Source organism: Mesoplodon bidens (assembly GCF_964165515.1).
Source record: "Mesoplodon bidens genome assembly, chromosome: 12".
Taxonomy (NCBI): Eukaryota; Metazoa; Chordata; class Mammalia; order Artiodactyla; family Ziphiidae; genus Mesoplodon; species Mesoplodon bidens.
Genome location: NC_138168.1, coordinates 78206428 through 78219022, shown reverse-complemented (window position 1 = coordinate 78219022; position 12595 = coordinate 78206428). Strand labels below are relative to the sequence as shown.

The window sequence follows — 12595 nt, the reverse complement described above, 5'->3', positions numbered from 1 at the left end:
TTGCAACTCCAGTTTCTGACAGTGTGTATTAATAACGTTGAAGAAAAGGATTTGTTTGGGGGACGGGGAGGGAGAGGTTTTGAATAACAGATTGGTACGTTGATGGACGTACTTCCAGGAGGATTTAAGAATTTTGAATATTTTCTATGCGCGGTGAAATGCAAGACAATGCTTAGGTGTGGCTACTAGGTCGTTTCTCTTGCATTGATTTTGTTTAGGTTTTGCTCTTAAATTTGTCTTACATTGCAAAGTTATTGCACAAATGTATTGTTTCGGTGTTTCTATACCGTTTGCAGATTAGGAGCAGGTCCTACAGCACAAGAACGGGAAACACCCTTGCCTGGGTTCAGAGCCTCCTGGGTGGGGCAGGGCGTCCCAGCGTCCTCCCACTTGAGGGTTGGTGGTTCGTTCCCGCACTGCCGACAGAGGAGGATTGGCTCTCTGCAGCCACCGTCCCTCGTACGGTCCGTTCCAATCAGGGCTCAGCGGGAAGGGGCGGGACTTGAGTGGCGCGGGTTGTGCTTCTTGCTGTCCCTGGCCTGGTTGCTTTCGGCATGGAGGAGATTTATGCCAAGTTTGTGTCACAGAAAATCAGCAAGACCCGCTGGCGACCGGTACCTCCGGGGAGCCTGCAGACCGCGGAGACTTTCGCCACGGGCTCTTGGGACAATGAGGTACCCCCGCTCCCGGCCCGGGAAGCCCCTGCCTCCTCCTTCCCTCCTGGAACCGCGCCCCCGGCCGCCGGCGCGCGAACTCTCTCTTCTGGCTCCTCTCGCCCTTCTCTGTCCCCCGAATGCACGTCTCAGGCTCGGTTGCCTTGTACCTCAGAGCCATCGATGGCCCCGTATCTCCTCTTTTTTAATGATTATCATTCCATTTGCCTGGGATGCTTTTAAAGCAAGGTTGATTGAAGGCGGTGCAATTTTTAATTTCGGAGAGTTTGACATATATTTCATCTCAAGATAAAATGTTCTGCTTTACAGGAAAATTATGTTTCACTGTGGTCTATTGGAGATTTTGGGAACTTGGACTCTGATGGAGGATTTGAAGGAGACCATCAGTTATTGTGTGATATCAGACACCATGGTGATGTAATGGATTTACAAGTAAGTCTGTGTAATATCCAAAAACTAACTTTTAAAAAACTGAGAGTGATCTTTACGTTTAGAGATGTAAAGGACCTTAAAGTTTGTCTAGTCTCACCCCAGGTTTACAAGAAACTGAGTTCCCTATAGGTTATGATTTGCCAACATCATATAGCTGCTTAATGGCAGAATCAGGACTGGGGAAGGGGATGTGGAATTAATCCTAACTTGTTTGTTTGCCAATTGACCATCTACTATCTGCCAAGCACCGTTTACATAAGTTAATTTCATTCTCATCGCATGCTTGTTGAATCAAGTACTATTATCTCTGTCTTAATGAGAGCACTGAGACTAAGATCTTTGGAGCATGTACTATGTGACAAATACTGTGCAAGGCACTTTACATGTTTTTGCTTTTTGAGTTCTCATAACAGCCTAGCAGGGATTAGTTCTCTGTTTTGCAAGTTTACCAAGGCTTAGAGAACTTAACTTGGCCAGGGTCTCAAAGCTGGTAGTAAGTGGTGGGAATGGAATTTTGACTCTCACATTTTATTTGCTTAGCATTTATAGGCTCTTTGCATTTTAAAATTGTTATACTACGAATTGAGTCAAACAAATGGCTTCCTCCCTGCTAATGTTTATGAATCTATAACAAGCAAGAATTTTCTACTTAGTTTTTTGACCAGGAAAGAATTGTAGCTGCTTCATCAACAGGATGTGTAACAGTTTTCCTTCACCATCCGAATAACCAGGTAAAGAACTTTTGTTTGAAATCTCAATTTGCATTTTAATTGTTTTTAGGAAGGTTTAAAGAAAACTGTACTTAATAATGACACAAATAATAAAGTTTTATAGTCTTAAAACATGGAGGGGAAAATCATTGTATTACCCACCTTTTAGTAGATTAATTCTAGAACCATGTTTGTGTGAACGTTCATTCAAATTGGGTATCTCTTATATTCTCTTAGGTTCGTTCTAACAATATGGTATTCTGGCAAGTACTTTTCCTGTAATTCTCTTTTACGATCCTAGTCTGGTCTTTTGAAGAAAGAAAGAGCACTTTCTAGCTCAAGCATCATGAGAGAGAACAGGAACAGCTACTTTGCTTCAGATAGAACCTAGGTTTCAATTGAAAGAGAGGATATACTATATGAAGGCTTAACATTTTTTACAATGCCTTTCTTGTGTGTGCCAAAGCCTGACTGCTGATCTTCAGAGCATAGTGGTAAGGGCAGTCCTTTAAAATAGCCCCACTTGAAGTATAAGTTTTAAGTTGCTAGAAGAGCATGCTTACTTAGATTTGGGGATTAATCAAGGTCATCTTACTAATAGGCATGCCTAGTAAATACAAGAGCCAGGTCTAGTTAAATATTTTTCTTTTTTTTTTTACTGTTTATTTCAGCAATGCTTTTATTTTTTTTATTTCTTTTTTTGGCTGCATTGGGTCTTTTGTTGCTGCGCGCGTGCTTTCTCTAGTTGCGGCGAGCGGGGGCTACTCTTTCGTTGCGGTGTTCAGGCTTCTCATTGCGGTGGCTTCTCTTGTTGCAGAGCACGGGCTCTAGGTGCACGGGCTTCAGTAGTTGCAGCACGCGGGTTCAGTAGTTGTGGCTCTCGGGCTCTAGAGTACAGGCTCAGTAGTTGTGGCGTATGGGCTTAGTAGCTCCGCGGCATGTGGGATCATCCCGGACCAGGGCTCGAACCCGTGTCCTCTACATTGGCAGGTGGATTCTTAACCACTGTGCCACCAGGGAAGTCTTAACTATTTTTCTTAATGGAGTCATTTGGAAAGCACTGCAGAGATTTTCTCTTAAATGTAGGCCAGTCCCCTTAAGAATTTAGAGTTGCCTTTGAACACATAATTACCTGATACCTAAAAACCATTTCTTTAGTTTGAGATAAGTTTGGGATGTCATTAAAAAGCGTTTCTTTTGAATCTAATCCGGTATATACAGAGCTTTAATGGAAGTAGTTTCTAGACCTTAATGCTTGGAAATACAAAGGGAAAAGAGTTACTATGTTTCTAGAAAGGTGTGAGACACAATTGTAGTTGGGGAAAGCTCTAGTTTTTTGGAGCTTTGCTTTGATTAATCATAGCCTCATTTGTGACATGTAGACTCTGTCAGTCAGCCAGCAGTGGACAACAGCTCATTACCACACGGGTCCAGGCAGTCCTTCCTGTAGCAGTGCACCATGCACAGGTGTTGTGTGCAGCAACCCAGAAATTGTCACAGTTGGAGAAGATGGTCGAATAAATCTCTTCAGAGCTGATCACAAGGAAGCTATAAGAACTATAGGTAAGAAAAATCCTATTTCTTTGGTCTATTGCATAGTAATTGAGCAGCTACCATGTGCTAAGTAAATGCAATGCTAGGTGTTTGAGGGATTTAAAAATATACAAAGCAGGATCCCTTTATCAAGACAGTATGTTGATAAGGCCTGTATGAAGGAGTGACTAGAAGAAAAAGAAATTTGTGGAGAGGACAGCCAGAGGGGATTATCAGATAAAGAATTGAGGGGCAGGTGGCAATCCATTTAATCTAGGTTCCAAACCATAAATAATAGGTGGCACACCAGATAAAGGGAACAGCATGGAGGAAGGGTAAGGCCATTCAGAGAATGACAGAAAGTGTAGTTTGAACTGACTTTAGATATTTATATAGGAGAAGTAAGAAATGAAACAAGAAAGGTAAATTGCAGTCAGGTTGTGAAGAATCTAATGCACAGCTGTAGAGGTTACGTTTTGTTAGGTGGGCAACTACGGAGCCATTGAAAGTTTTTGAGCAAAGGGGTGATGTACCCCCTGTCATGCTTTAGAAGGATTATTCTAGTGTAGTAGTTCTCAACCATACTTTGCACAGACTTGCCTGAGGAGATTTTTAACAGCCCATCACCGTAGACCTCCTAAATCAAAACGTCTGGATTGAGCCCATGAATCAGTTTTTTGTGTTATGATTTTTAGTTCTGAGGAACACTATTTGTTTAGCTTTTAGGGACCACTGCCTGGTGGCAGTTTGGAGGAGGGTCACAAACAGTTTAAGTGTATAGTAAATTAAGTGGTCTAAGTTTAAACACGCTATGAAAAGGAAAAGGACAGTTAAAGCAATCAGGAAGGACTTCATGGAGGAGAAGAGAGCTGATGAGGATAAAGATGTATAGATTTGAGATAAGTCAGCGGAATAATATAGGTCAGAATGAGCTCTGTAGGAAGCAATGGTGTTTGGCTCAGTAGAATGAAGGTTCTGGGTTAAGCAGTAGAGAGAAGTGAGATTGGATATAAAGGAACCTGAACAGCTGTCTCAGAAATGGAGGGTAACAACCTAAAGTGGAAATAGAGAAATAAATGAAAACTTAGCCCTCCATTTGGAAAACAGTTCAGCTGTCCTGTGAGTGATATAATTTTTCTATTAAAGGAGAGTCCATTTTAACATGTATATTATTGCATTTTTCTATAGAAATTAAACTGTGACTTATTTAAAATTTCATTTGTAATATTTCAGTCAATGGAGGGAATGCAATTTAAAATTTTCATGGAAAAGGGGGACCTGTTAACACACAATGCTGTTTTCTTCATTTGTAGACAATGCAGATAGCAGTACACTCCATGCTGTAACCTTTCTTCGAACTCCTGAGATTCTTACAGTAAATTCAATTGGACAGTTAAAAATATGGGATTTTAGACAACAAGGAAATGAGCCCTCTCAGATATTATCACTGTAAGTTTTGATTTGTAATTTCAGTAGTGTGAAGCAAATTTCTTTGACTGTTTATAGCAACTGACTTTAAACCATATTGTATTTTAATTGCATGCTAAGAGAATAATCTCTGACTAAATTTGATAAAGCAAATACAGTTGATCCTTGAACAATATAGGGGGTTAGAGTCACTGACCCTCTCTACACTCGAAAATCCCTGTGTAACTTATAGTCAGCCCTCCATATACGTGGAATCCTCTGTATCAGAGGTTCCACATCCACAGATTCAACCAACCTCGGATCATGTAGCACTGTATATTTACTATGGAAAAGTATTAATATGTAAGTGGATCCATGTTGTTCAAGGGTCAGCTGTATAGTTGGATGGGCTTGATAGTACCATGCTGCATTTGGTAAATATTTGTTGTATTGATTCAGAAGTTTCTATTAATCTCTTTGAAGTTTATGTTATTTAATGGGGAACTTTTTGCTCATCAAATGATTCTATTAATAGTGGGAATATTCTATTAATATATTAATAGAATATTCTATTCTACTAATAATACACTCTAGATGTGATTGGGAGCAAAATACAATCCAAGATATTTTTTTGAGCAGAAATCCCCTTTCTATGTATGCAATCTTCTCTTCTTTAATTAGAAAATAGCATGTGTTAAGCTGGAAAAAAAGTTATATAAACTAAGCATTAAATAAGGTACAGTAGAAGTAAGGAATATGCTGTTTAGTTGATATATAATGTTTTTAAAAAGCCAAGAAATGGAAATGTTTTGCACATCTTACCATCAAATTATCTTGCTCCTTATGTGTCCAAATTGGAGAATGAATAACTCTGGCCTTTAACTCCCCCTCAGAATTTTAATATTTAGAGATATATTTAACGTAGTCAGTTTTTTGACATGATTTAAGTTTAGCCAGTAGCTCCAGCCACAAAATTATCATTTAGTTACTGGAAAGAAACAGGTTTCATAGGTTATTCAAAGATAAATTATACTTTACAACTGTGTGAAGTCATTTTATCTCCCATTAAAGGACTGGTGACCGAGTGCCACTCCACTGTGTTGATAGACATCCCAACCAGCAGCATGTTGTAGCTACCGGTGGTCAGGATGGAATGTTAAGTATTTGGGATATTAGACAAGGTACGATGCCCGTGTCTCTACTGAAGGCTCATGAAGCTGAAAGTAAGTATTGTGGTGATACATAAGTTTTTGGCGTGTGAGCTATACAATGTATTATAAGTAGCTTTCCATAATGATACCTATGGATCATTCTACAGCAGAGTTTTTGACTGAATTGTATAAATTTATAATAATTAACTAATCCCTTTTTATTTGAAATTTACATTCTTTAACATGTTTATTATACATAAAACCGTAGTGATTATCCTTACATATTCATCTTTATGTGCTTCTTAGGATAGTTTTTTAGAAATAGAATTGATGAGTCCAAAAGTTTGCATAATTTTAAAGCTGTGATTCATGTTGTCAAATTGTTCTACATAAAAATAATACGAGTTTATACTGCCACACCCAGTATGTGAGAATGCACATTTCCCATGCAAATGCAGGCTGTTATTTTTTATATTTGCTAATCTGTGTGTTCTTCAATTTATTATTGTACCTTTTTCTATTTTTCTTTCAACAAGAACAAAATATATAGGCTCTTGCCTTGTTTTTAATGTTTGTCATTTGATTTTGGTGGAGATTTTTTGGCTGAACAGAAATTTTTCATTTTATCACCACATGTCAGGGTGGATTATAGTTTTAAATTCTGACTTAAGAGAAGTTGGTATTAATGCTTCAATAAAACTATAAAAGAGCAAACAGGGGCTTCCCGGGTGGCGCAGTGGTTGAGAGTCCGCCTGCCGATGCAGGGGACACGGGTTCGTGCCCCGGTCCGGGAAGATCCCATGTGCCGCGGAGCGGCTGGGCCCGTGAGCCATGGCCGCTGAGCCTGCGCGTCCGGAGCCTGTGCTCCGCAACGGGAGAGGCCACAACAGTGAGAGGCCTGCATACCGCAAAAAAAAAAAAAAAAAAAAAAGAGCAAACATTATACCAGTATTGCAACTTGTTTGTTTCACATTATTCATACTTTGGAAAGATAAATGATTTTTAAGATTATATTTAAGAAGCAAATAGAAACTTTTTCCCTCTTCCAGGTATGGCTACGTCCAGGTAAAAAGAATAAAAAGGAATAGGTGTGCCCTTAGAGCCTGTTGTTGCTAACCTAGTGGTAGTTAGAATTACAAACTTCCAGATCTCTTCTCACCAGCCCATTTTTAAACGCCAGCCTGTATCGTTCAACAAAACACACGAGTATAGTGGCTTGTAGTGTATTTTGAATTCATCTTGACTCTTGGCTAGAAATAAGATGTTTTATAGAGGTTTGTTTTCTAATTTGAAAGTATATAAATACATAAGAATCTAGATTTGGGCAGTCTGCTAATGGCTGTATAGGCTGTTTTGTTTTACTTTGTTTTAATGAAACAGTATGAATGTACTTTACACAGGGACTCACCCAGCACACATTCCTTTCTGGAGGAAGGTGACCTTTTGGTTTTCCGGCGTGTTTAATTGTGGTCACTGTCAGAATGAAAATGCCAGCTTGCAAACATGTGCCTTGCACTTTTTATGCTACACTCTGAGCACTTTCTATGCTGCCTCTCTAAGGTTACCTAACCCAGAATCACGAAGCCCTTGTTCACAGACTACTGTTTTACCTTCATGCTGCAGCTCTCTTCCTAAGGAGTCCTGGGCAGTCCTTGGCTCCCAGATACCTATTGGCACACAAAGTTCCCTTCAAGTTTAGAGCTTGAGGAGTCCCCAGTCCCAAGCTGGCTTCTTAAGTCTTTCATCTGAAACCAGATCCAGATTTTTGGAGCATTTCCAGGTTTTGGTTTGCTGGGAGCTAGTTGCTATTTCTGTGATACAGGCCAGAAGTATCCAGAGTCTTGGCATGAGCCAAAATTGGACTATGTTTCTTAGAAATTCATTTGTATTCTACTTTTATGGTCTTCCCTCTGTTTCCAGTAATATAACCTTCATGTGTTAATGACACAGGAACTGAAAATAAGAGAATTTAACAATTTTCAAAAAATCTTTTCAGAATTATTCCATTGTCATACTTTTCCATAAAAAAATTGTAATAGGTCAAATGACTAGCATTTATTTTCATTCATTTGCTGGCCCAATACACAAGTAGATTTACTTGACTTCTTTATCTTATCTACATGTGTTAGCCATTTGGAGAGTTATGTCTTTTCTTTGATCCTGAAGCCTTTGATTTTTATCCCAGGCTTGGAGTTTGGAGCTGTGTGATGGAGGTTAATGGAAGGTGATGCCTAGAGACAGAGTTTTGATGTTTGTTCAACTGATCTACACAAGAATAAGCTTCTTGGTTCTTGTCTTTTAGTGTGGGAAGTTCACTTTCACCCATCCAACCCAGATCATCTGTTTACTTGTTCTGAAGATGGATCTCTCTGGCATTGGGATGCCTCCACAGATGTTCCTGAGAAATCATCACTCTTTCACCAAGGTAAAAAATTGTAATGAAGATTCTTGTGTGTAATTTTATTATATTTTTAAATACCAAATTAGAAATTCTCGTATTTTTAACATTAAGGAATGACAAAATGTTTCCATTCTCTGGCCTCAGGGTAAATTCTAGTATCACAGGGCTTGAAATCTGACTGTCAGCTACTGACCACTATACTGCTGATGACTAGAAATGCTGTTAGCTGGCTAACTTCGGACAGCTAGGGGTCTTGTTTGTGAGTACATTGTTGTGGGCCCTCATGCCACAGGATAGGCATTGACAGCTCTCTTATACTACATTGTCAAGGGTGTATGGCAAGACAAAAGTTGATCTTTTATGGATTAAGGTACTGGTTTCTCCTCAGACTAAAAGGCCCTGTCTCCTGATTAAAGACAGAGGTAAGTAAAGGTCAGCCAGAAACTATACACTTAAAATCAAGAGGTATTTTTGTTTCTGTTTTTTTGCATTTTCTAACCTTCTTGTTTTTGAGTTTGTCTGTGGTTCCAAAGTTTATTTGTTCATTCATTCAGCAAATGTTTATCAAGTGCCTACCACATGCTAGGCACTCTTCTAGGTGTTAGAGCCCATGACAGTGAGCAGAAAAGCCTCGAGGCACATAGAGCAAATATTCCAGTAGACAGTAAGTAAGATAGATAATGTCTCAGTAAAAGTCTAAGCAGAAAAACAGAAACTACCCTGGATTTAGAAGGAATCGGTTTCACGTGTGTTAGAAGGTCTCGAAGAACAAAAGGAAATGGGAGGGATGCTGGAAGAGCAAATAGCAAAAAAAGAGGAATGCCCAGAAATCCACAGTTGTTAATACCTCTGCTGTACTGTTGGAAGTGCTGTCCAGGTTGGTTCTGGATCAGCAGAAAAGGTGCCACCTCAGCCTGTGTTGTCGTTGCTAGGAACCTGGAGCCTTTTCCTTCCCCCACCCCACCCCATCTGCCTTTCAGTCACCCACAGTAGTGCCTCCCATGGGCAGGGTCTGCTTGGAAGGCAGATGGCAAGGGAGCCCGGAAAAAGGAGTTTGTCCCTGCAAGACATTGTAGAGCACAGCAAAGTAGGAAAGGAGACAGCAAGAAGGAAAAGATCTGGACCAAATACCCTGATGCCTATGAAGAAGAGTGAAGAGAATAGGAGGATAAAGAATTAGTGGAGGAGGGGCTGCTTGGCAGGGAGAACATTTGAGCAGAGACCTGAGGAGGTGGAGGTACGAGTCACAGGAACGCATGCCAGGTGGAGGAAACAGCAAATTCCCAGGGCCTGAGACAGAACAGCAAGGAGGCCAGTGTGGCTGCGGTTCAGCAGGTCGGGAGTGTGCGGTGGCAGGAGCTGCGGAGGACTCTGAAGGCCGACGGGGATGAGGGCTTCAGGCTCTGTTCTGGATGTGACGGAAAGCCACTGGAGAATGTTGAGCAGGGGAGTGGGGTGACCTGTCTTATGTTTCCAAAGAATCACTTAGGCGACTGTGTAGAAAATAGACTGGGGAGAGGGATGGAAAAAGCAGAAGCAGGGAGGAGAGTTAGCACCGTGGTTCTAATGTTAATTTTCACAGTAGTCAAGAGTCATATAAAATATAGGAGCAGTAAAAGGTGAACAAAAACTAAGAAGGAAAAATCTAAAACGTCTCCAGAAAAATTCTGGAGAAGTATGTATGGCGTGTGTAGAGCACGCAGCACGTCTATGCTAGTAACTTCATGTATGGAGAAACTAAGAATTTTATTAGTTTCTAATAAATAATAAGGATTAGCTAAGCAGTCGGTTTTTTATTTCTTCTTTCCCTACCCCCACTATCTTGCATTTGAGATTTTACTGTTTGAAGAAACTTGGTTAGACGGGAAAGAGCCATATACTATATACTATATTTACTATATATTTACTATATTCTGTGCCTAGTGTCGCAAGGAACAATATTAGACACTGTGAAAAGGTAAAATAAATATCATCTATACAACCTGCTCTTAAGAAATACTTAATTTAGTTATGGAGAAAGGGGCATGCAAAGTTAAATCATCTAAGAAATGTTACAAGGTAGTAAGTTATTAGTGGTGCGTATAAGTGGGGGTTCCAGGAAGGAAAAGAGAAGCATGAGCTGGAGTCGTCTTCAAAGGCTTCTTAGAGAAGGATGTTGAGCTGGGCTTTAAGAATCAGCAAGATCTAAACTCACTGATCTTTAAGCTTCAAGATATGAGGGACTTCGCCTTGTATTCCCAGCACTTAGCACACAGCCTGGCATATAGTAGGTACTCAGCCATTTATTGAGTAAATGAAATCTGTCTTTATTTGATCTGGCAGAAAGTTGAAAGGAAAGAAAATTGCAAATGAAGGCTAAAACTGAAATATACTGCTTCTGCCCCACTTAATCCTGTATTAAATGAAGAGCACTGTCAGACATAAAAGTGTATAATCTGGTAGTGTTCTTAAATTCTACTTTTAAGAACATTTACCTGAAATAAAGGCAAAGCATAAAAGGAGATCTAAAGCAAGTTGATTATAATTTTAGACATATAGAAATAAATATATTTTTAGAAATATTCATCTAGAAATACATCCAGAAATTTTCATTTTTTGATTACCTAAGAACTTAGATTTCCATATATTATCTACATTTATTCTACTTGTCTTCTAGGCATTTTGGTACATTTCTGAGACTTTCCATTAAAGAATAAACAGGAAGACAGGGTCAAAATGAATCTTGTGCTTTGCTGAAGATTTCAAGTTTGATAACCATATTATCCCATGGAAATTTGAGTATTTAATATCACTGACTAAGCCTTTAGTCAAAAATGGTGATGTGTTATAATGGAATTATCAGCCAGTTATTCTTGAGAATTAAAACCAATATATATCATTGCCTTTTTTAAGTATTAGAATTTCAGATGTTTACTAGTATAAAATTAGTCTTGAAAGCAGTTTTCACCTTTTCTTTTCTTTTCCCAGGAGGAAGAAATAGTATTTTGTCTCATAGCATTAGTAACCAAGCTAATGTTCATCAGTCTCTTATAAGCTCCTGGCTCATCACTGATCCTGCCAAAGACCGTATTGAAATCACAAGCTTGCTTCCCAACAGGACTTTGTCTGTGAACAGTTTGGATGTTTTAGGTCCTTGTCTTGTTTGTGGAACCGATGCAGAAGCAATTTATGTTACTAGACAACTTTTTTCATGAAGATACTAAAAGATTTCATGTAAAACATACAGTTACAGCCTTTCAAATTCCAGCTTCTCTATGCAAATTTTTATGATTGGAAAATGTGAAATTTGCAGGGGAAGCACCCGTAAGCTATTGTTAATTTTGATGCCCAGTTTCAGCTTTTTGTTAGTTGAATATTCTTCTAATAGTTAGTAGCTAGAGTCTGATTAAGGACTGATGGCAAAAGAATTGGACCGTGTGGAAGAACATGAGAGGGATCCTCGTGCTGATAAACGCACTGCCTTCAGCACAATTCTGCACAGCGCAGGGAACCAACTCTCCATTTCTGATGTAGGGCTCAAAAATGTCAAACCACCAATGGGTTTCCATCCTTTTTATCAACGGTATGTGGGGTATACCCCTCCCTGGTGGCCTTAGCTAGTATTTATTCTTTTCACTACAAGTATTTTCTTCAGTTCTTCCACATTTTATTCCCTTAATAATTTTTGTAAACTTTTTTCAGAAAGAATTGAGAACAAAAATGGCAACATTTTTGTAGTGTTCAAGTTGTTTTAAAGGTGAAAATGTTTTGACAGTTTCCTTCACTAGAATGGGTTTGAACAGAACTGTGTCAGCTCCTTAGACCCAACTTTATTTCTCTTGAAAAGAAAAAAGACAAGTACATTTTTCCTAAGGATTTTTGCTTTTGTTTAGCTTTACAACGTAGTTGAAACTTGCTGAATTGGACATTGTGCAATAAAATAGGACTTGACATTGATAAATGAGCTGACTTACAAACGAAGTTGATAGGTAACATGCAAGAGACTAGTCTGATGATGTGGTAGGAGTATAGAGTTTCGCCATCTTTATCTTTAATGTTAATGATGACCTAACGTACAGTGTTTTAAGACAATTTCATGATATTGTCTTTCTAAAGTTTGTTAGATTAAATGCATTATTGAACTGTTAAGACCTTAATGACAAATCACTCCTATTATACAATTGAAGTGTATGTTTATTTACTTGACAATTCCAACAATAATTACTATGAAGTTTTGTCTTGCCGTCCCAATAAATATTTGCAGTTTTTTTATGCCGCCTTACCTCAGGGTTTTTTGGATTTTGTTTT

General features: G+C 39.0%; 1 protein-coding gene across 2 annotated transcripts; it reads left to right on the top strand.

The window, feature by feature from the left end:
• The first annotated feature begins 509 nt into the window (after positions 1–509).
• NUP43 (nucleoporin 43) lies at positions 510–12545 on the top strand. 2 transcript variants are annotated; one of them, XM_081251046.1, is made up of 8 exons: positions 510–674; positions 984–1106; positions 1760–1837; positions 3199–3379; positions 4663–4798; positions 5828–5979; positions 8210–8332; positions 11276–12545. In XM_081251046.1, exons 1-8 carry the CDS (start codon positions 555–557, stop codon positions 11500–11502), a joined length of 1140 nt encoding a protein of 379 aa, XP_081107172.1. In that variant the 5' UTR covers positions 510–554; the 3' UTR covers positions 11503–12545. The 2 variants fall into 2 exon arrangements, with proteins under 2 accessions (XP_081107172.1, XP_081107171.1); XM_081251045.1 differs by having other exon boundaries at positions 8210–8342; positions 11283–12534.
• Positions 12546–12595: the final 50 nt, after the last annotated feature.

Bases quoted from the DNA above. Each gene is read 5' to 3' on its own strand.
- NUP43 (XM_081251045.1), top strand. From the start codon at position 555: ATGGAGGAGATTTATGCCAAGTTTGTGTCACAGAAAATCAGCAAGACC. The intron at 1,107-1,759 runs GTAAGTCTGTGT...TTTTCTACTTAG, and splicing joins GTGATGTAATGGATTTACAA to TTTTTTGACCAGGAAAGAAT. The intron at 3,380-4,662 runs GTAAGAAAAATC...CTTCATTTGTAG, and splicing joins GGAAGCTATAAGAACTATAG to ACAATGCAGATAGCAGTACA.